The sequence below is a fragment of the Prinia subflava genome, chromosome 1 (genome assembly GCF_021018805.1).
Source record: "Prinia subflava isolate CZ2003 ecotype Zambia chromosome 1, Cam_Psub_1.2, whole genome shotgun sequence".
Taxonomy (NCBI): Eukaryota; Metazoa; Chordata; class Aves; order Passeriformes; family Cisticolidae; genus Prinia; species Prinia subflava.
This window is the reverse complement of record NC_086247.1, coordinates 44206921-44234558: the sequence shown is the minus strand read 5'-3', so window position 1 is coordinate 44234558 and position 27638 is coordinate 44206921. Positions and strand designations below refer to the sequence as shown.

The window sequence follows — 27638 nt, the reverse complement described above, 5'->3', positions numbered from 1 at the left end:
GAAAAGATCCAATGCTCAGTGTTTCCTCCTGTGCAAACTGATTGCAGGGACAGAACTGCAGCCTGGATGTGGGAGGAGGAGTGTTTAGTTGCTGCCAAGTTAAAGTGAGGGAAAGGCAGAAAGAAATTCAGCTTCAGTAGTTGCTGACACACTTACTAGCTGTTTTAAAACAAAATTGATACTGCTTGACATTTTTTTCCTAACAGCAGGCAAAATGTTTTTGTAAAATGGGGATAACAGAAGTTTTTCATACAAAGCAGCCAAGTTAAAATGAAAAAAAAAAAAACAACAAACAACTATTTTATGATAGCTGGGGTTCTTGTAGGATGTCCAAGACACGTAGCTGGCCCACACTTAAGCTATAAGCAACTTAAGAACAGATATCTAAGCTCTGGCAAGATAATTTGCAGAAGAGCTCCTGTGCTATTCAGCTCTGGGAAAAGACTATTCCAATCATTTCTCCTGTAAGCACTTGTGACTCCAAAGGGAAATCAGTGCTAAGGATTTTTCAAAAGAAAAATTTAGGTTTTTACTCGACCATATCAGCATTTACAGTTGGCAAATGGTTGTAAATATATAAATATGTGTGCACATATATATATATACTATCATCTCATTAACAGTGTGCGGGATCAGCAACAAAAAACTGTTTCAGAATTCCACAAAGCAACCCACAGATTGAGAAGAAAGTTGCAAATCAAGGCTCTTCTCTTACAGCTTTTTGATGTAAAGAAATACTTAACCATTCCGTCTAGGAAATGTAATATACATCTGAAAGCAGAATCTACTTCTAAATCACCAAATTAAATGCTTGTAATATGAATGCTCTCCGAGACATGCTCTGCTTCACTTATCTCAAACAGAAACAGCTAAAAGAAAACTTCACAGTACTTCTATTCCCATTAGCTGCAGTAGCTACAACAGCTGTTAAACCTGGGCCAGGTGAGACCCCAAAGAAAATCCTCACAGGATCTCAGTGTGCACTGCTGTGAACGTGCATAGTTCTGTGTGGTTACAAAGTGATCAGCCCAGCACACTGACTCAGTGAAAGAATAAAGAATGCATACAAAAGCCCCTAATCCTGTGCATTTCACTTATATTGGTTCATTTATGCCTTTTGTTTTCTTTAAATTAAGACAACTATTTTTATGCAGGAGTATCAGCTAACTCTGTAAATTGGGATATTCTAAGTAAATAACACAAACACATATATGTCACTTCAGAAAACTTTTGAGGCAAAGCTCTTGCCCTCATGACGGCCATGGAAATTATAATTGTTGCAACTGTCATTGAGTTATTTATTGTGCATTATTACAACATCCAATAAAGGTACATAATGTGACTGGAAAGACTCCCATAAGGCTGGTTCCCCTCTCCGACTCCAATAGTAAGTATCACAAATAGTATCATAACCAGCAGCTTCTGAAGTTACTTACCACAGCTGAGTGTCATCCTGGAAAGACTAACTAGGTAACTGCCTCAAAGAAGAGAGGAGGTACAGAAAGCACATTTAATTGTTTCGCCATCATGGAGAATCACTTATGCCTTCGTAAGCATCAATTAATCAGGTGTATCCAGGAAAGATCTCTGCCAGATAACCGTAGGAAGGATATGGCTCGGAGCGCATAAAAAAATGAGGATTACAGGGCAGGTTATCCTAAAAACGCCCACAATTTTATTTCCCCGTGAGACTGCGCTCCCTGTATCAATTACTCCTCAATGTCTCAGATTGTCGTGGCAGCCGCTCTGCGCGCCTCCTGCACGCTCGGCTCGCCTTCCTCGGCGGAAGCGGGGCAAACAAACCTCGGGGCAGCCCGGGGCAGCCCGGGGCAGCCCGAGCGCTGCCCCGCGCAGCCTCCGCGGGCGGAGCCCGGCGGGCGCGGACGGGACTCGCCGCCGCGGGCCGGGCGGGGCTCAGGGCCGACTGCCTCTTGCCCCCTCCCGGCGTGAATCCCGCCCGGCACACTCCACCCACCCGCGGCTACTTGTGCCCCCCTCTACAGGCCGCCGGCATTCCCGTGTTGGGCGGCCGCAGGAGCGGAGCCTGTCCCGGGCCGGCGGTCATGTCGCGGGGCCCCGTGGCGGCGGTGCGGCTGCTGGCGCTGCTGGTGAGTGCGGGGCGCGGCTTTGCCGCGGGGTCCCTCGGTACGGGGGCCCTGCTTTGCCCGGGGATGGAGCCGCGGGGTCCCGAGTGCGGCCGCCGCAGAAAGGTGTTCCCATCGGGACTTGGCAGCCCTCCCAACGCCGGCTGCATGTGGCTACTGGCAAGGGGGTTTCTCTTCTTCTTTGGGAATTAGGTAAAAGCCATCACCGTTTGCTGCTTGAAAGCAGGTGGAGGTAGGGAACCCCGACAGGAACGGTATCTGGGATGGGTGGGGCTGCTGAGGCGCCGGGAGGAACAGGAACGCACTGAGGAGTTCACGTTGTTGCCGTCTTCATGTTCAACATATTCGCTATACTAAATTGCGTTTCCGTTCTAAGGGATCAGTGCCAGAAGGGAAGGTGAATTTAAAAAGTTTGGAAGTCTTTATCGCCTTGGAAAAATTACATCAAATTCTTAACAATCCAGGACACTTCAGGCTTTCTCCTGCCCTTCCCTCACTATTTTTAACCATAAGCCTTTGGATCTTCCATCCTATCAAATACTTTCTCAGGCTAAAAGCAACGACTGTCTCATAACAAGCTGAGAACAAAACGTTTGGTTTGTTGGATTTGGACTGCTGCTTTGTAGCTCTTTCTAGGTGGTTTACAGAAAACTCTTCGTTGTATCTGCGGCATTTTCTTTTGCTTTTCGTCTTTCCAGGCTGGCAGAATGCCTGCGGAAGCTGGGCTGCCTCCACTCAGACAAAGGTGAGGGTGGAGGCCGTGCCCTGGGCTGTGCTGGGAGCTGCCGAGCAGCTGGGCAGGGATCAGTAGTGTCTCGTTGCATGGACAGAATGGAAAACGCTGGGGGTCGGGGCATTGTTCCCCGAGCTCAGGAACCTGCAAAATCAGATTTGTTATCTGGAGACCTGTTGCCTGATAACTTTAATACAGACATATGGTTATGCATGAGTTGGCCAGCGACAGGTAAAACTGATTTTACAGCAAGCTGGTAGTTGAGGTTTGGTTGGGAAGTGTTTTATCCTCATGTTGTCCAAATCAACGATGGAAAATGTGGAGTGCCACTTGTTTTTACATATTCTCTCTGTAATACCTGAAGCCACACACACCATCATCTGTTTTGATGGGCTTGCACTGGCTCAGGATGCTCTTAGTTTTGCCTGCATCCTCAGTTTCAGCTAAGGCTGAGTTAGGATATGATGTACTGAGTCAACTTAGTTTGGCCTAAAAGACTCATTGTTGGATAGAATATTAGAGTGAATAAATCTTCCTTAGTTGGCTGGTGTCAGACGAGAAAGAGAGGCTGGGTTTTGCCTGCTGGGTTTTGAAATTTTGAGGGTTTTTTCCTAATCTGGGCATTCATGTGGTAAAAAGTAAAGCTTCTTATTTGCAAGTATTGGATTAGGATCATTTATTTGTTATGAATCTTAAGAAACTTGGTCCAAAAGTAGTACCTTCTCGAAGCGTTTTCTACTTTAGAAGCGTGAGGGATGGTAGGTTCTTCCTCTCCCAGTTTTTCCTGGAAGTATCTCTCAGTGCTCCCTCCCTGCCTGCAGGCTGCATCCCTGTATCATCATCCCTGGGTACCTCACAGCAGTCACTGCAGATTTCCCCAGGCCCCTGCCTCCGACCCTTTTCCAGGAATGTTTGGCTGTGCTGGATGGTGGTGCACCCAAAGGGTTGGGCTTGACTTGGAGCGTGTCCAGGGCACACACCCAGAGCCATGGGCCTGCCAGGCGGGCACGGCTCTCGAGGATTATTAGACTGGGAGGTTTCTCGGTCATTTCTAAAGGGGGTGGACATCTTGTCTTCAAGAGAAGTCGTCTTAGAACACTTCCTGCACTTGATTGAAAGAATAGTTGACAGAGATGTATGAATCTTACTATGGGAGTAGCAAAATTTACCTTTTCTTTTACATCTTCCTCAGATTCTACTTTATTGATGTGTGGGATGTTAAACTTAGGCTGAGTATGATGAAATTCAGGCCTGAATATATTAGAACACTACTGTAATGTCAGAGTCAGTAGTAGTTAATTTTCAGAAGTCATATAAACAAGTTAAATAAAAACCATCACAAAGTGATGCTTGGTTTTACAAAGAGCAGAGGTGAGCTAATTCAAAGCAACCTAGCCTCTGTTGCCAGTAACGTGTTGAAACGTGGTAGAAGTATTTACAAGCATCTGTGGATTGATTCAACATTTTAATATTGTTCCATAATTGAGGGAAAACCCAGCTGTGGTGAGGTCTGAAAGTAGCTGAGAAATACATAAGGTCTAGAATTTTATCCATCCTATTGAACTGAAGTCTTATGTTACTTTTGATACCAGACTTCAGAAGAAAGTAAATCTGTCTAGTAGAGACTGCAGAACACACAAAAAAATGCAATCTAAAGTGACAAAATTCTGGTTTATGGTTTTTTTAAGGGAAATTAAAGAACTGGTATGTGAGAAAAGACAGTGAGTAAGACATTTGATAAGTTTGCAGATACATGAAGGGTAGAAGAAAAGGGAATTGCACCATACAATTGTGAGCATTGTCAACATGAAAAAGGAGATCGGGTTTGAGGCTAAGACAACTCAATATAGATGCTTACGTTTCTGTTAAGGTATATGGATATGCAGTGGATGCTGAGTGCACCTGTTTGGATCAGATTGCACTTTTGAAGAAAATCTCAAGAGTGTGTGAATTGCATCCCTCCTGGATGGAACCATGTTGAGAGGTGCACGCATCTGCTTGTAGATGTTTGAGCTGTGGGAGCAACCTAATCCTAGTCTGAAGGATCCATCAAAAAAGGGGTTGTATGGTGTTGGGTTCTCTGCATCAAGTGCTTTGATCTAAAAGTCCTCCTGTGTTGGATTTACAATACTTAATTGGACCTACTTACAGTCAGGAGAACTCAAAGAGAAGTAAATATGGACTAATTTGGGGGCAAATTGAACAGCTTTCTGATCTCAGTATTGGCTGTATCTCTGCTGGTCATAATGAAAGTTTAGGCACTTGGCTTTCATTTAGATATGTAAATTTGTGTGCCTTACTCTGAATATCATGCAGGCAGCAATATGGTCAACTTGCAAGGAGTTAAAAATTCGGATAATAAAAGGAAGATGAAAATTAACAGACTTTTCATCTGTAGGACTATCTAGGCATATCCTTAGGTTAGTGAGGCTGAGGAACCTCTGTCCCTCATTTTTAAGAATAGGATAAGCAGGTGCCAGGAAGTGTTTGGGTGTAGTTTGTTTTTCCTCAGGGCCATGAGATGTACTAGTAGATGACCTTGGATGGTTCCCCCTGCTTGCTTCTCTGAGGTCTTCTCATGTTGTCTTCAACACCAAACTGATTCACAGGATGTGCAAGCTCCAAATCTCCTAACACACAGCACACAGAAAAGACCACATTTCTAGGCATTACTGTTTCATGGTGTAGTAAATACAGACACATACCTTCTTGGTTACTCAGTCTTTGTAGCTTTACAGCTTAAATCTGAGCTTTGTGTGGGAAATCTTCAGTCACTTTAGTCCTTTAGTCACTTCCTGACTACAGATGAACAGGTATTTGGTCAAAAGCAGCCTTACAGTCACTACACATGGCAGCCACTCCCTTCTTCCCATGCTCTCTTGACTATTCCTGCAGCTTTCCTGTAGTATTTGAAAATTTCATTATTTCAGGCCTCATACTTCTTTTTTTTTTTTTTTTTTTTTTTTTTTTTTTTTTTTTTTTTTTTTTTTTTTTTTTTTTGTAACCATCCAGTTGTCTTCTGACAACATGTTCTCAGCTCTGGTCAACAGGTGTCATCAGTAGACGTCTGGGTTTTGAGCCAAGGCTATGATCCACAGCAAATGACAGATCTTTCCTACTCTGAGCCATTGAACAGAAGGCAGCTGTAAGATATTAAAAAAAAAAAAAAGAGTCAGGGGGAGGGGGAAAATTCAAATGGTCAACAGGCAGTAAATTCTGACATTTCATTTGCCCTTGAAGAAAATGTCACTGAAAAGTGCTTTTCTCCCATTTAAAGTTTTTTGGAATTTTTAAAATTTTTCAGTAAAAAGGCTGGATCCCCCTTTTTTTTTTTCCCTTGTATTTATGCATCTTGGTGAGTAAAATTGTCATTCTTAAGCATTTTTTGTAGATGTCTTTGAAGTCCCTTGTGAGGCTACCTGTGGACTGTAGATGGACTAATACTAGAGCAAAAGTATTTTTTACTATCTTAGCATTAACCTTGAATGTTTTGAGGGACATTCATTGCTATGTAAATAAATTGATTTTTACTTCTCTTAATGATTTTCTTTTTGTAATGACTAGTGGAATTTTTTACACATTTTTGATATGCATCTCAGTTCAAGATCTGCTTATCCTTGGTCTTCAGACACTTCTGTTTGTACTAGATTCTCAGGTTTCCAATACAAGGAAACTTCTCACCATGTGCCTCTTGTCTCCATTCAGTTTTGAGACAGAAACAGTTTTCCCTGCAGTTTGCCAGTTAGAACTACCAAGGATGTTTCTCATGACATCTCGACAATCACCTTCCAGGAGAGTTGTAGCTCCTGTGGAAAACCTTGACTATAAGGCAAAATTTTCCTGTCACTCTTGCTGGTGTAATCTCATTAGTCATGAAAATAAATTTTGAAAATCCATACAATTAGTAACATCAAATAATACTAAGAACATCCATGAGAACAGCTTGGTGTGAGATCCTGTACCTTTCATGATGCATATCCATTAGGAAACTTACTGCTTGATAATTTTTGTCTTCAGAATATATACATTGGGAAAAATACCATTTGAGAAAACAGTTTTGTTAAACAAGTTGAAACAGAAATCTGCTGTATTGCTCAACACAGTCTGTTGGATTGTGTGAGTACAAGATAACATCTTAAAAAAGTAGCTGTCATCAATTCAGTAATCAAGGCTGAGTCAGAGGGAGGGATAGGGAGAGTCCAGTGAACAGACTAGAAACCAGACTGATTTTTTGAGTAGAAAACCACCTTTTCTGTGATTACGTTGCCTTAGGCAGTAGTATACCTAAGAAAATAACCACCTAAGTTGCAAAATATAAATAATAATAATTTTCAGAACAATAACAGTACAGAAGTATTTGCTGCCTGTACAAAGTTCAAAAGCTTGATTTGTAGGATTCCCATGTTGTAATAGCCTACTTTTTATTGTTGCTGCTTTGCAATACCTACATTTTTTGCAGTTTGAGGGGTGTTGTTACTTGCAGAGTCTTTGGTGCCTGGAGAGTGGACACAAACATGGAGTCTCTGATAAGTTTGCTCCATCCAGCCAGGATTTGTCACCTAACTGAGTCATTCAAGGCCATGCATAGCTGTCCTGGCTTATCCTGGTGTGTGAAGAGGTGGGCAGTCCCAGTACTGAATGTTAGCCTGCAAGATTTTGTCAGAGCAAGTGCCTCTGCCTTGTTTAAATAAGTGATGCCATTTATCCTGCCAGCAAGGTTCTGAGTAAGAGAGATGCTTCTGTCGTGTGCACTTCAGCAGGTGTTTGGGTTAGTCCTTAACTTTAAACACCATTTATCCGATTTTCTTCTCTGATGTGATTGGTAACCACAGACGCAAATCCAAGGCTTGCCCAGAAGAGGGAGCTTCTCCAAAGTGCTGCTGGCAACCAACACTTGTTTCCATCAACAGCACATCATCATCATTTTGGAATACTGAAACATTATTCAGGACTAAAAAAATGATTGTTTAAAAATTACTATAAAGTCTGAATTTATTAGAAAAAAATACTAATTGATTATAATCTGTTTCCTGCTAGGAAAATGGTGCCAAACTTAATTATTATGTACTTAGAGTGTATGTTTTGAATGTCAATGGTTATGGGTGAATTTTTCAGAAGTTGTTACAGGTAAATAATAAACATTAATTTATACAAGTCAGAAGCCATCTTCATTGTGGTTTTGCTGCTTTTACTAAGCAGGTCACAAAAGTTCAGTTTTAGTACTGCTGAAGTGACATAGAATTAATAATGACTGTCATCATTTCCATTGCAGATCTGTTTGAGTTATGGACATGGGCTCTACGTGAAGGTAGGGTATAATGGAAAACTTTTTCTTTATCAGTTCCTATAGAAGGGTTCTCTGAGCAACATGTCAAAGCCATGCCTTATTTCAGTTGATAAATGTCTTGAATTCTACCATTTTCTGAAATGTGAAAGCTGCATAATGAACAGAGAAATGAAAGCTGAAAAGTAAGTGAATAGATTCCTACATCCATCACCTAGAGTGGCATTGAACTTTGAGAAACTTCCCCTTACACAGTAAAAAAGTAGGTCGCTTTTTTGAACTCAGTAGATGAAAAACCACTGTTTTATTGAATATGTTAATCTGGGAGTCAACAGAGACAGTAGAAACTAAAGTGGACAGAAGGATGAGGGGTGTCATGCGGAGTGAGAGTGAGTTGTAGTTAAACAGGGATAGCAGAGACATTGGGTGGATTGAATAGAGACCTGCTTTTCCCTGTATTCTGTTTCAGAGAGGAGGCTAAATACGCAAGGCAGTATTGGTGGGAAGATAAACATGGTGGTAAGGCAGAAATGGTGGTTCAAAACTGCCTTAGTGCCAACTTCTTCCCACGTCTGATGACAAATGTTTAAATCTTCCAGAGCAGGTGTATTTTCACCAACCGCTGGTTATGGAAACCTGCTCATATTTTTAAAGCCTGTCTTGCTTAATTCTGTCTTGATGAAAAGGCCAGTGCAGTCTTCCTCTTCAGCCAACTTGAGGACTGTGTAGCTCTTAGATTGTGACTCAGAAGGCTGATGCTGCACCATGATTTTGAGGTTACTAGCTACTGAAAGAGCAAAAGTTGCTGAGAAGTCTTGGCTACAGCAGCAATAAAGCGTTTATCTGAAATGACTAAATGTAATGCTGACGTTATATCTTGTCTTTTCACAGGTTTATAATCGAAATGACAGGAGTGGCATGTTGTCTCATCCCAACAGCCTAGTCAGACAGAAGCGAGAATGGACAGTCCCTCCAGCTTTCATACGGGAGGAGGAGGACAATTCCTATAAGAATCCCATTGCTAGAGTAAGCCCAGAAAACAGTTAAATATGCAATACCCATAAAAATAGAGATACAAATGTAAAATAAGAGTTTGGCTTCCCTACACAGATGCACCAACATTTCTTTAATTTTAAAGGACTATTGAATCCCAGTTGAAAATTGAAACATTTCCTTCTGTTTCCTTTACTTTTAAAGCCTGGTTTGGCTCAGTCACTCACTATCTTTTCATAGCCCCATTTTTCATTAAGCTTTTGGGGAATGCAGTATCTTTGGGGTTTTTTAACCCCACCACTCACACTCAGCTGGGGTTGAACTTGGGTTGAAGTGGGTCCCAGATCTGCTGGTGGTGATAGGGCAGAAGGGTGTACATGGAGCATGATTATGTATACCAAGTCATTTAGGAAACAGAGCTAAAAATAAACCAAGCTAAAAATAAACCTTTGTGAAAGAGTGATATGCATCTGGGTCAGCACCAGTGTTGAAACATAAATTCACCACTCCTGCCACTTCAGCATATAAAATGTGACTGCAGGTGGTGGCAAGCTTTTGCCCTCTGCTTGGACTGCCCCTTGATGGTGATACTGGCACAATGCACATGTTTTCAGACGTTTTGAATATCTGCTGACAGCAGAGAAAGGCTGTCATTTCTAGTCTCTGCAGCCTCTTCTGTGTGTTCATCTCCAGGTCTGACCTTCTTTCCTCCATCCTATCCCTTCTGCAGTCCTGGTATTCTTGCTAGCATAGGTTGGACCTCCCAGATCAGCTCCCAGATCCAGATGTTTCTCATCTTCCTGCACCAGATTATCAAACAGAACATGCAGCCCTTCCTGCATTCGTCTCTACATTTCCACAGTCAAAGGAGTGCAGGGAGATGTGTTAAATGTTTATTTTTGGTTGTTCATTACAAGATAGAAAACATATTTTGTTACTCCTAAATGTGATTTTATTTACTGAGTGCTGTTTAATTTGTTATATTCCTACTAGATACATTCAGATCTTGAAGATACAGGAATAGTAGTAACTTACACTATATCTGGTCAAGGAGTAACAGAACCCCCTTATGGATTATTTGTTATCAATGGAAAGACTGGTGACCTGAACATAACAGGAAGGGTGGACAGAGAAAAGACTCCAATCCTCCTTGTAAGTTGAATTTTTTTTTTTCCTCCTGTCCATTTTTTATTTATTTTCTTTAAAGGTATCTGCTTGAAATAATACATCTATATAATGTATTTCTGGATATTTGTGTATAGCTATTTGTATTTATAAGCATATATAATAAGCCTTTGTAATATTTAGACTTTGTTATATGTAATGGGTGTATTTCTGCTTTGTGTTTGTATATATGACAGTCACTCACTAGATTCGTTTATTGTTTCTGTCTGTATTATCAGGTCCGAGGCCACGCACTGGATAAGAATGGGGCAAAACTGGAAGAGCCAATAGACCTCCCAATTAAAGTTGTGGACATAAATGACAATTTTCCAGTGTTTTCACATGAAGTTTTTGTTGGTTCAATTGAAGAATTAAGCGAAATAGGTAACAGTATTTTAATTTTTTTTTCTTTTAGTTTTTTTCCCAAGATTTGTAAAGGGACAAGTGAATATGCACTTTGGAGCAGTATATCTGCAGTAACAGAGGCACATTCTCTTGCTGACATAAGCCAGGTTATCTATGTGTGAATGAAGGGTTTTGTTCAAGGCTAAGCTGCATTGTGTGATTAAGGGAGAGCATCCCCCTAGGGGCAAGAGAGAACAATACTTCCTCTTGTGGCACCTTTGATTTGTTGTCACAGCTACCACAAGTCCAGGAACCAGAGTTCTTCTGCAGAAATTGCACAGGAAATGCAATCTGCCTTCTGGCCTACCAGTCACAGTCTATTTAGGAGGGACTTCACTCTGCCACCCTCATCCAAAGCCCTGCTTTATCTGTGGGCTGGAGAGGTACTTTGCTGGTAAGCACATGTGGCTATGCCATAACCGTTGAAGAACAAGTTAGTGGCCATTTTCCTATTGACATTAGTGAACATAAGAGCAACAGATTATTTTCAAGAACATTAGGAAAGCTAGAATAAAACAACCTAATAAATACCTGGCAGTGTGTCCATTTCAATGTCACTGTAATCTGAAGAAACAAATTCTTGTCCATCCACTTGGGTGAGGTCTTGAGTAACCTCAGCCATTTTTCAAGTCAATAGCAGCCATATGTAGTGGCTCTTGGCATGAATTCCAGATGCTGAGGTGCATCCTCTCCCAAAGGATAAAACTCTGTGCCATAAGTTGTAAGGGCATTGAACCATGGGTACCACTGTGTATTTTGAGTGAAGCTGTTGGAGGGCATCAGCACAGATCAATGGTTTTAATAATGTCCAGGTAGAGGAATAGCTCTATTTAGAATGATGTGTGAGGGAAATGTAGCTCATTGTTCAAAAGCCTGTACTTTCTGCTCTGTGTGGCATCTACATTTTTCTGTATTAACCTGTTGTTTAATTTGTGCATTGAATTCTGTGAGTTACAGCTGTGTGGATACAATCTTTTTCATGGCTAGAAATATGCTATTAACTTGTACCTTTTGGGTTTAAGAACACTTCTTCAACTTCATGCATTAAATAAATAAAGTCAAGAGCATCCAAAAATTGTGCAGTTCATCTAATAAAATGATCTTGTTTTTGACATTACAGTAAAGATATTTACTAGGGCATGGTGGTGTAAACAAGGGATGTATTTTGTTTGTATTTTCCAGGTACAATTGTAATGAGGATAAATGCAACAGATGCAGATGAACCGAATAATCTAAATTCTAAAATTGCTTTCAGGATTGTTTCCCAAAGTCCTAGCACTGCATTCAGCATGGATAAGAATAGTGGCGAGGTTCGAGTAGCAAAAATAAACCTTGACAGAGAGGTAAAAAATCCTCCCATTTTGATATTTGTTAGTATTGGTTTTCTGGTGCCCGTTGTGTCAACCTCAGGCCTGCCTGCAGGGTGAAGAGCTGGCCCTCTTAACTTCCCTTGGGATCGAAGCCTTGTCTGGCTGATGCATGCTTTTCAGGGATTGAGGGAAGAGGTGATGGGATCAAGGCTGTGTCCCCACCGTCACCTCCCTTGCACAGCACCAGCCCAATGGCTGTTTCTTTCTATCCCTCCTGTGCAGTCAGGGCAGCAGGTACCCAAAACAAGGCATCATTTCTTCCTGCTGGGGAGTGCATGGCAAAGATAAACCTAGATCACCACTTGCAAAACTACAGCTTGCATTTGGACTTTTGTAGCCTGCCATGCAAATCATGGTTCAGAGTGTTAGGACAGGTGCTACTGTGAAACTGCATTGAAAGACACGTCACCAGGGACATGACCTGTGCCTGCAGAGTTTTCCCTGGCCAGCAGATGGTGATGGGAATGCTAGCTCTGTGGCTGAGGGATGTGGCTCTGCCTCTGGCCGTGTCCTGACACGCAGATGTCACTGGTCCTGTCCCTGTTCATGGCCACTAGAATCTTCTTACTTTGCTACTTAAGTACAGTTTGAGTCTTTGTGGGGAAGATGTGAAAGTCCTGGATCCTTTTGAAAGCCTCAGTTCTACTCCAGCAGAATCTGTCAAGGTACTTGTGTGTGAGATTTACTTCTATCTAGAGAGGAATTACAATTGACCATAAGAGACATTACCAAAATGTAATAGAGATAATACAGCAAAGGAAAAATTTTTAGCCTGGATTAAACACCTTTTTCTTACCATGACAGACACAAAGTAGCTATTCCTTGGTGGTGGAAGCAAAGGACCGTGGTGGTGAAAAAGGTGGGAATGCTGCAACATGTTCTTTAGAAATCAAGATTCTGGATGTCAATGACAATATACCTGTTGTTGAAAGTCATGCAGTAAGTACAATTATCACAGTTTTTAGCATGTTCCTCCACCTGCTAATATCCCATAATAAGACATTGTGCAAAAATTCCTTGCACTGATGAAATGAGGTAAACCATGACATCTTTTTGAAGAGTGGATTTTTTTAATTGCAGTTTGAAGGAAGCATTGAAGAAAACAGAGCAAATGTGGAAATTATGCGAATAAAAGTATTTGACAAAGATGAAGAGTTTTCTGATAACTGGCTGGCAAACTTTACCTTTGTTTCTGGCAATGAAGAGGGTTTTTTCCAAATTGTAACAGATACCCGAACAAATGAAGGAATTTTGACTGTTGTGAAGGTAAGTATAGGTTTTAGAGATTCTACTTTAAATATTAGAATAATTTATCCACCTGTGTTGACAAATTATGTTTATTCAGTCAGTATGTAAAATTCAGTCAGTATGTAAAATATGTGGATACTCCTCCTTTGCCATATTTTTAATACATTCAGTAATTCCATGCAAAATAATAATTTTGTCAAGCTTTTCTGATTGCATTCTGTGTGATCTCAAATATACCTAGTAGGGCACAACCTCCCTTGCCCTTTGGGCAACAGTATTAACATGCTGTAAACTTTCACATTTCTGCTGTGCTTGATTATCTCAGTATAAATTTCTTTATTTCCCCTGGCCACAGACTATGTTATGAATTTTGGTAAGTTGAAATGATGATGAAATTATTTTCTGTTAATGGAGATGTCTGTTTTAAAATTTTTGCTTTTCTTTAGTCCACAAGTACTGAAGATGCATAGTGCCCTAAGCAGCCTTTTTTTTCCCTGCTCAGGTTTCCTTATCTAAAAACTGCTAATTATTAAAAAAAAAAAAAAAATTGAGCATTATTAAGTAAATGATTTGGTTAAAAAAAAAAGGCAGACATAAATTTGGAGGAGCCAGGTAATTGAGGATTGGTTCACTGAATGCACAGGCAGAATATCCTTTCACATACCTTAAATTAGTTTAGTTTAATAGTATAAAGCCATACCTATGGTGTCATCCATTAAAAATGAGCGAGAGTAACCGGTTAAGAAACTTCCTTGCACTGTAACATCCCTACTGCTTAAATATTACTTAAATATTTACATCCTTGTTATTTAAATAAGGACACTACAGTATTATTTAAATATTTAAATGTATGCATGTTTTCTAGATATCAGATTCTGACAAATTCTGATTTTTTTATTATTTTCTTTATTGCTCTAGGAGCTGGATTATGAAAAAATGCAAAGCCTAAACTTGGGTATTGTTGTTACAAACAAAGCAGAGTTCCACAAGTCAATTAAACCCAGTTACAAAGCAGAAACAATTCCAATCAAAATTAAGGTGATCAATGTGCGGGAAGGCCCTGTGTTCCCTGGTGGCACAAAAATTATTGAAGCAAGTGAGAAACTGCAAATAAAACAGGTTATTGGACAGTATCAAGCCTATGATGAAGACACTGGAAAAATAGCAGAGCACATTACGTAAGAATTTTCTTATAACCATCATAACTGAGTATGTCAGAAGTCATATCTTATTGTCAACACTTGCATGTTGAACAGAAATAATTTAAAATAATTTTCTGCTAAGGATGATTCACACCTTAAACATCATCATGATTTTCAATATTCTATTATGCAGAAAACAGGTGATATGAAAATCCTCCTTTTGTTGTATATGACAAGACTTGAGTGTTTGGGCCTAAGTTGTCTGTGTTTGCCTGGTGTGTTTGTCGTACCTTTTGAGATTAGATTTACCCATCTGATTCGATTGTCTCCAGTAAAACTAGGAATATGCAGAAACATTTATCAGTCAGACAGAAAGGGTGTGACACAGCTATGTCTGCATGTGTATGCATGCGTTTTGAATCATAGCCTTTATGGTGCAAAGTAGAGTTGCACACCCAGGGGTGGACCCTTTTCCCCCATGCCTGTAATACAGTTTTTCATGAGTGTCTAATGCTCAACTTTTGCTGGGAGCCCAGACAGAGGGGAAGAGGATGGTGCCCAGCAGTGCAGCTCCATCTCCTGTTCCAGTCTTGCTCCCTGATTGTACTTTCTGTAATGCACTCATACCTAAATCTTTGATCTAGAGGGAAAAGCAGCTCTCAATGTTCAGGGTAGGTTTACAGTTGTAAGCAATTACAGTGGCAGGAGCATCAGACCTCAGACTTAGGGATTTGATCTGTTTTAAATGACAAGTAAACGTACAGTGAAGCTGCTTTTTCTACTGATGGTTGTTTTCATCATTATAAGTGTGTCCATCCTTGTGTGATTTTCATCAGATACATGAAAGGAAAAGATGCAGCAAACTGGATCACTATAGATTCAGTCACAGGTGAAATCCGACTTGCTAAAAATCTTGATTACGAATCACCTCATGTAGTGAATGGTACCTACACTATCACCATGTTGGGTGTAACTACTGGTAAGTTGAGAGGGGTTTTTTCACTCAAATTGGTTTGTTTGCCTATCTACAAGAGTAGTTGGTTTAATCTACCCATCTCTGAAGTTGGGCACCAAGTGCAGTCTTGGTAATCAAAGGAGAGATGCAGGCAAATCCTTTTCTGGAATGGGTTCTCAAGGTGTCTGTTTCTCCCCTTTGACTAGATGGAGGTGAACTTTTTATAAAAGTTTTCAAAGATAGTTCTGATAGGAAACTATGGTCATGGTGGGAATTGCCAATATCTCAGTATGCCTATCATCAGACTTCATAATCCTATGTTTCCTTGACTTCTAAGCAAGAAAGACTCTCTGAACTTCTTTTGTATCTAAATAGAATTCTTCATTTATAATCTGCATGTTATGTGCAACTATACAGGATTTTTTTTCCAAGTAATAAAACAGCTTGCCTTCAGAAGAACTTTGTCAATATATTTATTAACATTGGGAATGAAGCACTGCTCTCATAAGCTCCAGGAAGATCTCTTTCTACTTACTTCAGCAATGTTGATGTTTTGGCAAATACTTAGGGTTTTTTTTTTTTATTTTAAGATAAATTTTTGTGCATAAGTCAATTTAATTTTTCATATTTTAAATTCTTAGATTCCCCAAGGAAAACAGTCACTGGCACAGTTGTCATTCAAGTTAAAGATGAGAATGATAACTGCCCAGTTATTGTGAACCCGGTGCAGACTGTGTGTTCAGATGCAAAATTAGTTGATGTTACAGCTCATGATTTGGATGGTTACCCAAACAGTTATCCCTTCAGCTTTTCTGTCATTGATGAGCCAGAAGGGACAGCAGAAAAATGGATAATTGCATCTGGAAATGGTAAGAAAATGTATTTTTAATTACTTTCAGTTCTTTGAAGTCCTAAGGTCATAATTTATTCATTCCAGTCAAACTGACAGTTTGGCTGACTGAGACCAATAAAACAACCCTATATATGGAGTCAGGCATTAAGACCATAATTTGCATTCTGCTCCCTTGTCCCTGAAGGTTCTCTTTAAAGGTCAAAGTCCAGACATGTCCTCTAGGGTGTGTTGCCTTCCCTCAGTTGGATCATCTTTGCCTGGCTTGATACTTCATGTGTGGTGACCAGGATTTCCTGAATAATTCTAGGATCAAGCTGTCCCCATCTTCTCATGCAAAACATGCAGCAGTACATTATCTGGGCATAGATGACAAGCTGTCCACCAGCCAGCAGGGTGTCCTTGTGGCCGAAAGATCCATGCTGTCTTGGGGTGCCTTGGGAAGAGCATTGCCAGCAGGTCAAGGGAGGTGATCCTGCCTCTCTCCTGTGCCCTAGTGAGGCCACATCTGGAGTGCTGTGTCCAGTTCTGCCTCCTTGGAACAAGAGAGACACGGAATTGCTGGAGCATCCTGTGAAAGGCAACAAAGATAATTAAGGGGCTGGAGCATCTCTCTTAAGAGGTCTGGCTGTGGGTGCTGGGCCTGTTCAGCTTTGAGAAGAGATGACTGAGAGGAGACCTCATCAAGGTCTATAAGTATCTAATGGAAGAGTGCCAAGGGGATGGGGTCAGGCTCTTGGTGGTGCCAAGCAGTAGGACGAGAGGCAATGGGCAGAAACTGATGTCCAGGAAGTTTCCACCTGAAAACAAGGAGGAACTTCTTTACTGTGCAATGCAGTGACTATGCAATGGAACAGATTGCCCTGAGAGGTTGTGGAGTCTCTCTCACTGGAGATACTCAAGAATTGTCTGGATGCAATCCTGTGCCATGAGCTTTAGGATGGCCCTGCTTGAGCAGGGAGGTTGGGCCAGATGCTCCACTGTGATCCCTCCCAACCTTAATCATTCTGTGATCTTCTGCCTAGTTAGTCCTTGACATGACATAGCCACAGGAGCAGGTATTTTGTTGGCTCCTGATCTCTTTCTGTGGCCTACAACAGAGTAATCTTCTCGAGACTGAAGCTGTTTCTTTGTGAGTTCAGCCTGTATCTATCCAGATGACGTAATTGATGCTATACAGGTGACTGAGCTATCTTCCATGCTAAGTCTGTGTCATGTGAAAATTTCACAATTATCTGAGGCTGCAAGTGAATATGGCTCACTTACCACCATGAATTACTTGATAAAAGTAAAAACACATATACTATAAGAGCAGCTAATTAAACTTAATTCCATTGCATTGGCTGGGCTTAACTAGAGGGGATTTGTTGGAAGACTGTAACAGTTGTATTTTAATTAGTTTACAGGAGTCAGTTTTCTCTCTGGTCACTTCTTGTCCTTTTTTTTTTTTTTTTTTTTTTTTTTCTTTAACCTCCCTCCACTTCTGCCTCAGACACCAGTGTACAGCTGGTACCACAAAACCTGAAGCCGGGCAGAACTGAAGTTCCCATGCTAATAAAGGATTTCCAAGGGGTCAGCTGTGCTCTGCCACAGTCTCTGCAGCTGACTGTTTGTGAGTGTGCAGATGATGGTGTGTGCCAGGAGAAGTTTGTTGGCGGAAAGTCGGTGGGTCTGGGACCAGCAGCAGTTGCACTAATCATCTTGGCATTTTTACTTTTGCTGCGTAAGTAATTGTTTCATGTTATCTCAGAAGCACTGTAAATGTGGTCTGCAAGGCATCAGCAAAGAAACAGTCCAGCTCCCAGGCTTTATCATGTTGGTACATTCTGTGTAAACTCCTAGTCTTGTGGGAAGTCATGGCAGATCCCCAGCTAATTTTGGTAATATCAGCATTTCACCCTCAAAGGATTTCAAGCTCTGCATTTTATAATTAATATGAACAACTTTTAATATTTGTTTATGGTGCAGTAAATAACAAGTGGGGAAGCAGTGGGGAGTGCTTTTGGTATTCTGAGATGTCCCCAAGTGAACCCGAACTCTTCCTACTCAAACCACAGCACATTCTCCACTCTCTTTTCTGTCACTGCAGATTCACTGCCTTGCTCAGAGCAGCATGTGACATTGTTCTTCGATGAGATAAAACAGAAGAAAAATAAGAATATTTATAATTATGGTGTGGCCAGGTGTAGCAGTGCTGCATTTAAACTCCCAATAGTTTATTGCTTGTGCTGGCAGCAATCTAATTGTGATAAAACAAAGTCCATGCCACAGGAATAATATTCTCTGCTTCTGAAATTGGGTTATTTTGAGTCCCCCAGGCAACACTCCAGGCATGTCAAAGGAGTGGTGAGGTGGAATGTACATGATGCCATGTTGTTATCTAGTACTAAAAGAAGAAGAGGAGTTAGAAATGCTGAGGTTGTACAGTGACAGCCAGGGCATGGAACTGGTATATGAAATCTTTTATAGAAGTATAGCTACATACATGTGTGGCCATCTGCAGGATTCAGGCCGTGATGTGTCAGTTGTCAGTTTGCTCTCTAGGAAACTGGCCTTGGCATATGCTTCTAGGAAATGCCTTGAGTATTTGGGAACCTGTCTTCAGTCCTTGCCAGCCCTCATACTGATCACTAGCTCATTGAAAATACATGTGGGTATGGGAGCTGGCCAAACTTACAGTGGCTGTAAGTATGCTAAGGTCCTAATAACCATGGTTAATAGCAACTTTCTGTTTCCCTGCAGTTGTTCCACTGTTACTGCTGCTGTGTCCTGGTGGCTTGGGAGCAAAGGGATTTGGTGGAGCGAAGACGTTTGCCGACATACCAGACCACAGTGAAGCGATGCTGCGTCAGTGGAACAGTGAAGGAGCAGCTCCTGAGGAGAAGGCATGTATCCCTAACAGCCCTTCTCTTTGATGTCTGTCCCAGGGTTCAGATTGGCACCTGGGGCCTCTTCCACAATACACGTGGATATGTCACAGCTCTACAACAGATTTTAACAACACATGGACATTAATTAAAATTAACCCTGTGAGGCTCAGCGAAGGGCACGTGGAGGAGATGGCTTCCACCAGCAGCTGTAGAAAAAGCAACCGTAGCACTTAAATCCCAAAATATAGGGAAAGCAATCAAGCAGATGTTGATCATATCTGAGCAAAAGATAGGACTGTGTGGAAAGTGTTGAACCAACAGAGAGTGAAACGTTTGCATTTGCAAGCCTGGAATGCTCTGCACCCGTTTGGGAGAATGATAAGGCAGCAAAATAATGGGTTGTAATGCTGGGCTTCCCTTCATTGGTTTAAAGTTTCAGCCTGTTTTAAATTACTTCCCTGTGTATTTTCTTTTTTAAACAGAGGAAATTCCATAGTGAAAAAGGAAAAGGCAGAAAAAGGTGCAAATCTGCAGAGGGAACAGTAAATGCAAAGAGAAATTTGCCCTTTGTTATTACACTACAAAACAAGGTTTTCAAAAAAGGGCATGACACTGACATGCTTTTGCACAGTAACAGAAACAGAAGGTAAAAGACTTTGATTTAGGGCCAGTGCTCGCACCAAATTCTTGTTAAAAGATAATTAACATGGAAGCCAAACTGCTAGGAAAGAAGAAAGCAGGCAGCACCACAGAGGAGGCAGGCAGCGCATACTTCCCCACTTTGTGTCTGAGGAAGACTGGGCAGAGTTTTTCTTGGAACAGCTGAGCTCCCTAGAGTTTTGCAAGCCTTTTTTTGGTGGTTTGGTTTTTCTGTTGTTCTTGGTTTTTTCATTGTCAATCCTCTGAGTTTCAAGAAAACAATGATCTATAGAAACATTTCCATGAACCTTCTTGGCAATACATTTGTGGAAGCTGCACCCTGTTTTAGGAGGCCTTTTACTCTTTGCAGCAACATGTATAAGTGCAAATTCAAACAAGTCGTAAGACAGCACCCTCCCTGTTCCCACCCAGCCCCACTGCTGGTTTGGTGAGTTCCATGTGCTATACAGCAAAGCTTTCATGTCACATCTTAATTTGTCTTATTTATGTAGTCAGTGCTGAGCTTCATTTCACCCACTGCACTTGGGAACTTGAAAGGAGGAACAACGGCAGCAGCGGCAGGAGCAGCAGCAGCGGCAGGAATGAGTGGAGAGGAAGCTCTAATAGGAGCAGGCAGCTCTGCCTCTCACGTAGGAGAGCATCACAACACTGTTACCAGGGAAAGATGGGAAGAGCAAAGGCGTCTTCTTTCTGCTGCTGACTATGGAGCCATTGCAGCTGGAGCAGCTGGAGGCATGGCAGGTGTAGACGGCAAGACAGTCGTGTCTGGAGGAGGAGTTGCTGTGGGAGCAGCAGGAGCCATGAATGAAGAATTCTTAAGAGACTACTTCAATGATGTAAGCATGTGACCCAAAAATAACAGTATTTTGATGTTTACACTTAGCATTGTGAAATGTCATTCATGTTATGACAGAGATGAGTAGATATGTAGATATAAACAGTCCTGATATTATGCATGTGAAGTTGGGGGCATTAAGGTTTTTTTTGGATTAGCCACACGTGCAGGGCTTGGGGTGTGACAATGCTCAGTCTTCTAGCACTGAATGCTTGCAAGATATCACACAACTAGATCTTTTGATCAAGGAAATGTTTGTGGATGGAATCCAGAATATTCAGCAATAGCAAAGGAGTGCCTTTCCGGGGGAAAAAACCCTGAGAAAGACTGTGTGATCTAAATCTCAGGGACTTAAGAACGTGAAACTCGTCTCTAGGGAGGCACCTGTGAGTCATCATGAGTCACAGCTCCAAACTTTACCACGGAGCAGGTTTTTGAAAGATAAGCTGAAGATGTCATACACCAGTGGGTGGGGCTGTATTTTCAAAGTAGCTGATGCAGTAAGTGGTGCTGACTTGTCTGTTTGCCCAGCAGCCTGGGTAAAGGGCCAATCATCAAAAGTGTATGAGGCATATGTTGCAATCCTCTTTCTTTTTTTTTACTGACCTAACCATTAGCCAGTAGGTTGTTCCTGCTTGTTGAAGCTGTTTCTCTTCATGTTACACACATCATTAGTCCTTTGGCTGGTGAGCTCCTTGTAGTGAAAGTTTTGACTTCCATGTACCATCACCTGTACAAGTAAAACATCTTCACCCTACAGCTGGCAGCTGGTGTGGTTTTGCCAGGGAGTAGCTGTGCAGATTTGAATCGCCACCTCAGGCCAGGGAAGGATTTGAGCTTTAGGTACTTGTATGTCTCAGAGTGCTCTAGCTACTGGTCTCCTGGGCAAACAGATAGCAAGAGTAGCAATCTCCTTTTCTTCCACTCTTTGTGACGTACATGAAGCATAAGTGCCTGATGAAGTCTTCAGGAGGAACGCCATACTCAGTATCCATACAACTTGTGGGAGGCTAAAATATCTCAGATTAGGGATAAGGGAACAGACAAGTAACCAAACCAAATAACATTAGCTGCTGATTTTTGTGGCAGAATCTTGGGTTGTGTGCCTACTTCCAGGATCAAATGCAGATAAACATGCAAATTGGGTCTGGATATATAGTACATTACACAGATGCCTGAGATAGTTGGCAGTCCAGAACTCCAGATGTGGCAGAAAGGTGGTTCTGAGCACAAGCCAGGAGCCATATTAGATAAAGCTGGTTCAGCAGGCCCAGAGGGTTTGGCTGTCTTTGCTTTTGGAACTGGAGCTGATGCAAACACATACACAGATATTTGTACCAGCACCGCAGCAGCTCCGTGGGAGATACTGCTTTCAGATTGAGCTGATCCTGTAAGCCAGAACTTGTGAGCCCTTCTCATTGCCACATGTCCTTCATAGAGTCTAAGAATCTACATGATGGACTATGCATCCATGCTTTACCAATCCATTTAACTTCTTGATTAGTTTCCTTTTGGGCATCTTGGATGTGATCCTGTAGTCTGCACTAATGAAAAGGGCCATGGTAGGTGATAACATGTCAGCCTGTACTCAGTAAAAGTGTGTTTAAATGTAAGGATACTCTCAGAAATGGTCTTGCTGTTCTCCCACAAAAACTTAGTTAGAGGTGAAGTTCATTCACTGAACTAAAACTAAAACATTTTTTTCATTAATATGGAGCAGTAGCACAAATGGGACATTTACTGGAAGGAACAGCAGCAAGTGGTGATGGTATCCAAGGTTCTAAATATAATCTCAGATTTTTCTTCTCATCAAGTGTACTGTCAAGTTCAGACAAATTTTACAAAAGCAAAAAAAGTTAGGTACAGCCCTTGCTAGGTTGACTGTTTCTGTGGGATCAGTTAAATCTTTCACTTCAACTTTTTTGTCCAAGCATTTCTGATTTTTCAAAATTACTAAGTCTAGAGCTGGCATTAATGAACTTTTGCTTGCTTTTGTTTTCTCTCTGCAGAAAGCTGTCTCTTTTGCGGATGAAGATGAAGAGCAAGCTGCAAAAGACTGTCTCCTGGTTTATTCCCAGGGAGAATCAGGCTCCCCTCACGGCTCCGTTGGCTGCTGCAGCTTCATTGAGGGGGATTTTGATGACCATTTTCTTGATGATTTAGGAGACAAGTTTAAGACTCTAGCAGAAATATGTATAGGTAGACAGATCAACATGAAAGACGGTGGCTACAAGAATGAATCGGGTTTTGGTCTTAGTGAAGCAAAGTCACAGTTCTTAGGTCAGCAAAATGCTTCCACTTCTGAAAAAGCCTTTGCCTCAGGCAGTGTTTTCCAGTCCATCCCACCCGTGCATGCAGGCAGTGGCACAGGAGAAAGCACCCTGTCCAAGGAGGTGGTCACAGAAACAACCTTTTCTTCATCCCATTCTGGGCAGCACAGTGCCCGGGGCCCCCCTACAGGCCACACGGAGAGCAATGTCACTGTGACAGAAACATCCTATTCTGTGGGGGCCCCTGCCCGCTCAGCCCCTGTCTTTTTAGACCCCCAGTTTAAGGAGAACGTAGTGGTGACAGAGAGAGTGCTGGCACCTGCATCGAGCCTCCAGGGGATGGTGAAAATCCCCGATTTGCCGCACGGAGGCAACGTGGTGGTTACAGAAAGGGTGGTGAAGTCGGCGGGTGCAGGGCCAGGAGCGCTGGCAGTTCAGGATCTTCCTGACTCGCAGTACGTCGTGGTGAGGGAGCGAGAGAGGGTGCTGGTGCCTGCTGCAGAGCAGGGCTCGCTCGGCTTCCCTGCCTCGACAGAGGAGCACAGCACGGGGCTGAATGAAAGGGTGGTGACAGCCTCGGGGCTGCAGAGCAGAGCTGAGCAGGCAGCAGCTGCCAGCTCAGGAAGGCAAGAGCACGCCCTGATCGCAGACTCCCCACTTAACCTGATGGGCTCCGACTTACAAGGGCCACCTCCTGCCAGTGCCACACTCAGCAAGTCTTCCAGGGTCACCAAATACAGCACAGTGCAGTACACTCGCTCATAGCCTGCCTCCTTGCAGGGGTGGCAGGGTCCAGCACCCTTCTGTCTGCACGTATCCTGCCTCAGGCTTTTCCATGAGATCCAAATTTGCAGGAGCTTTCAGAATGACATGTACTTATTTGCACTAGTTTGTGTAAATCTGGGTTATACGACCAGGAAGCAAGTAAGGAAATCTGGTGTTATGTTACATTGGCAGGGATGATTTGGAAGTGGAAAGATGTGGGAAATACCTTTTTTTCCCTGGTTTGCTATTTTTGTTACTGCTTTTTATTATACAGATAGTGTAACAATGCCACATAACCAGAGCTGAGTAAGTATGGGAGGGAAAAGAGGAAAAAAGTCTCCAATCTAGTGATGGATAGTATCCTGCAAAGCACAAGTAAAGTTTTTGAACTGCTATTGAGTGTATCTGAAGTCCTGTGAGGGGAATCAGTTTTTCATAGTGTGTTTACCATTATGTTGAGGGCCATGGTAGCTCCTCCTGAGTCTTGCTAAGAAATCTTCCTGAGAGGCTCAGGCTGGCAAAGCTGGTATGCCTTCAGGGCAGTGATGTGTTGATCTCCTGAAGGGATGTCACAAATTCAGTTTATCAGAATTTGTAACTTAAACAATCAATATCTGCATGTTACCACAGCTGTTAAAAAAAGCAAGTAGCAAAAATGCTGAGAACTGCAATTTTTCATTACCTCAGTCTAAAAGTTCCATTACTTGGTGTGGGTCTACACTGACATGGACAAGTAAGCATTTGCATTGTGTACATTTTCCCCTTTATTTTATTTTAACTTATGAGAAACAGCCAAGGCTTACCTTAGCCCTAGAGCCAGGGATTCAGTCAGTGGCTTTGTCAGCAAAGTTTATGGCCCTTGGACATCTGTAGGATCTGATTTAGAGGTGCAATTCAGTATTTGGAATTGTGTCTGTGCACTCACAGAGAAATCAGCCTTGTGTGTAGGAGGTGCCACTAGTTTCAGTACCAGAGCTTGAGTGGCTGGCGTAGTGCTGTGCAATGACTGTTTCCCTTGGCTGTGATGAGGCAAGAGGAGGCTCCCTTTAGCTCTGCAATATTTGAGTTTACTTTGCTTTCCTTGAAGTTTATGTGGTAAAAGCAGGACACAGTACTGCACTGTTTGGCAGTATGTATATATATACATGTAAATATTTGTATGCCGTTTGGAACATTCTGAAGTTAATTTTATACAGGAAAAAATTCACTTACAATCCTTATGTTTTCTCAGAGTAGAAGTATTTTAGATGAGGCATAGGTAGCGTGTTTATCTCCATAACTGTGAAATCAGCAAGTTGGTCATGAGGTACTACAAATCCTGTGGACCTGCAGAAGTTTCAGGTTGTCTCCATCTCGTGGAGTTTTCCTGCAGCTGCATGTGTTCTACCTTTGACTAGAAATGCTCTCAGCGTGTTTGCTAATAGTAAAAGTTGCTTCAAAAACGTAAATACATAAACTAGGAACCATGGATGTGCTCAGCCATGACAGATGGGCCATTACATTGAGTGGTATTTCCAAACACATCAGACTCCCTGCTTGCTTGGACCTATTGGTTATTTATCTCTTACGCTATATTTTTAAAATACATGTATTTATTTCTAAGCAAGCCTGCAATTCTAAGTTGTTACCACTTTTCTGATTTTCTAATAGAGTATCTTTGTGGGTTTATGCAATCTTAAAATAAAGAACTCTACTGTATTCTTCATTCAAACAGCTACCCCAGTGAAAATACTGGCTTTCCTTCTGCAAATAAAGAGTTTAAAGATGGAATGAGAACTGAGATTTCCCAAACAGCCTCAAGGAATATCTGAAAGATACAGATGTAGAAAAAGTTGGTGTCCTGCTATAACTTGAAGGATATAACAAAAATGTGAATTCTGCCTTGTGGTTAAGTGCACTAAATTCTGTACTAACTTGATGCAAGAGAGCAGCATCCCCTCTGTAGATTTACTGGGCTTTGAGTCAAACCCTTCAAATCAGTTTATGCTTCCAGACAACATTGCATAGAACAGTCTCTGTTTTATAACATGTTAAAACATGCAGTTGTTAATATGCAGAAGAAGATGTAAGAGTGTAATGTTTGTATATAAACTCCTTTCACAGATCTGCTTGTTAAGAGTCTATTTGAATAGATTCATTCAGAGCGAGTCTCCATTATTTGACTTAGTCTTGTACCAAGGCTGCAGCTGCTCTCAGCGTATCAGCATGTGTTAATGCTGGCAGAACATCCATCAGATTAAGTCACTCACTTCTAATGGGGCTGTGTTTTGTAAACGATAGTGACTGGGGGAAGGAATGTACGGACCCAAATGAATGGAAGTTCCTGGTTAGCATCTGACTACTAGATAACCCCGAGAGGGGGACTAGCCCCAGACACTTATCTTTGTGAGAGATGCCTTGTTGTGACTTCAAAAGGAAAAGCAAAGGCTGTAATTTTCTTATCTAAGAATAATAGAGCACAGTTATGCTGAAATGCCAGCATGACAGGGATTATATCCATGCTGCTCTTCTGTGATTTATGTTACCTGTGAATCCTTGCTAAGTATGTTGAACTCCATTAATATGAGCCAGCCTGCCCCAACAAGGATGCGGCCTGTGTTCTGCATACAAACAAGGAACTATTTCTGTGTCATCTCTCAGTGTCTAGTTGGAGCTAGGTTAGACTTTGCAAGACAGTACAATCTTTTCCAGGCTCCATACTTTACTGGGAATTTGACCATAGTCCACTATCAAAGGTTTAAAGCTTGCCAGGCTTATCAGCAGTAAATCAGTTTTTAAAAAGTTAAGTAAATCATCTGCTATCTCTAGGAGAAAGATAGGAAGTGTTTATGGCCTTGAGGCATCTCAAAAATGCATCACTCCTCCTGGGTGCACTGCAGTGGTGGAGCTGGTGGTGCTGGCTGGCTCCTATCCTGGCCCCTTCTCCTTCCTGGTGGCTTTTGAGTTTCCAGGGAGCTCAGATTGCATTGACAGCCATCTGTTCTTCTTACCTTATGTGTAGGAAAGTTGGCCTCTGCCTGCTGCTGTGCAGGCTTTCAAAGCACATAGACATTGCACCGTTTCAGGGTACCTTTTCAAGGCCCAAGTGCATGGAGAACCAAGGCACTGAGGGTCACTGAACACACAGAAATTGCTTCCAGACATGGGAGAAGCTGAGAGCCCTGTTAGGAAAACCTTCTTCCACAGGCATCTTCGGGTGGCTGCTGCTACAGGATTGGGATACTGGATGACAAGGACTTAGGGCATGATCTGGGAGAGGCTTGGCGTCAAGTTGTAACAGGACAGCACTCACCTGCAGCAAAACGATGGATTAAGATGACTGGATGAGGAGAAATGGTGTTCTGCTTTCCCTGCATAGACAGCAATCACTGAATAAAAAAAAATATGTGGGGCAGGGCCCTGATTGCCCAATAATCTATGCCCAGTGCCCCAACCCTCTGGTGTGACTAGTGGGAGTCACTGCCAAGAAACAACTGCACATGTTGCCAGTGTGACTCCTGAACCACACAAAGTGGTTCCAGTCCCCAGCTCCCAGTTTCTCCTTGTGACCTCACCCCAGGAGCCAGCACTGCAGGTGGTCACATCATATACGCATCATATAGCTCAGCACCCTGGCAGCCGAAAATCTGTGTGAGGCTGGTACGTTGGGAAATTATCCTCATTTTTTCAGCTACCCATTTGTGGAGCCACAGAGGCTATAGTAAAAGGGGGCATGAGGCTGGGGCCAACAGCTGAAAATTTACTTTTGTGTAATTCTGAGTAAATTCTTTTACATACCAAATGGTGAAACTTCCAACATTATCTTGTATTGTTAAGGAAGCTTAGGGAGAGAAGGATTCACACTGTGCAGATATTCCCTCTACTTAGTTCATTATTTTCTGTTAGATACTGGTGTGCATGGAGTGGTAGCACTGGTTTTAAAATTGCTCTGAAACTCATTTCCTTGCAATATATAACAGCAAGCGTCTTCAGCCATATGGTAGGAGTGC

The 27638-nt window shown here is 42.0% G+C and overlaps 1 protein-coding gene across 3 annotated transcripts; it reads left to right on the top strand.

Moving 5' to 3' along the window:
• Positions 1-1470: 1470 nt before the first annotated feature.
• LOC134549390 (desmoglein-2-like) lies at positions 1471-25753 on the top strand. Of its 3 annotated transcripts, none has more exons than XM_063394946.1 (16): positions 1471-2108; positions 2804-2850; positions 8111-8146; positions 9014-9148; positions 10109-10267; positions 10519-10663; positions 11867-12027; positions 12859-12993; positions 13135-13320; positions 14221-14480; positions 15281-15423; positions 16041-16268; positions 17742-17972; positions 18992-19138; positions 20275-20615; positions 22624-25753. In XM_063394946.1, exons 1-16 carry the CDS (start codon positions 1634-1636, stop codon positions 23647-23649), a joined length of 3855 nt encoding a protein of 1284 aa, XP_063251016.1. In that variant the 5' UTR covers positions 1471-1633; the 3' UTR covers positions 23650-25753. The 3 variants fall into 3 exon arrangements, with proteins under 3 accessions (XP_063251016.1, XP_063251012.1, XP_063251024.1); XM_063394942.1 differs by having other exon boundaries at positions 1472-2108; positions 18992-19134; positions 20271-20615; XM_063394954.1 differs by lacking the exon at positions 2804-2850 and having other exon boundaries at positions 1925-2108.
• The last annotated feature ends 1885 nt before the right edge of the window (positions 25754-27638 follow it).

Coding starts and splice junctions, on each gene's coding strand:
- LOC134549390 (XM_063394946.1), top strand. CDS start 1,634: ATGAGGATTACAGGGCAGGTTATCCTAAAAACGCCCACAATTTTATTT. Junction 10,664..11,866: donor TGAAGAATTAAGCGAAATAG/GTAACAGTATTT, acceptor TGTATTTTCCAG/GTACAATTGTAATGAGGATA. Junction 16,269..17,741: donor GATAATTGCATCTGGAAATG/GTAAGAAAATGT, acceptor CTTCTGCCTCAG/ACACCAGTGTACAGCTGGTA.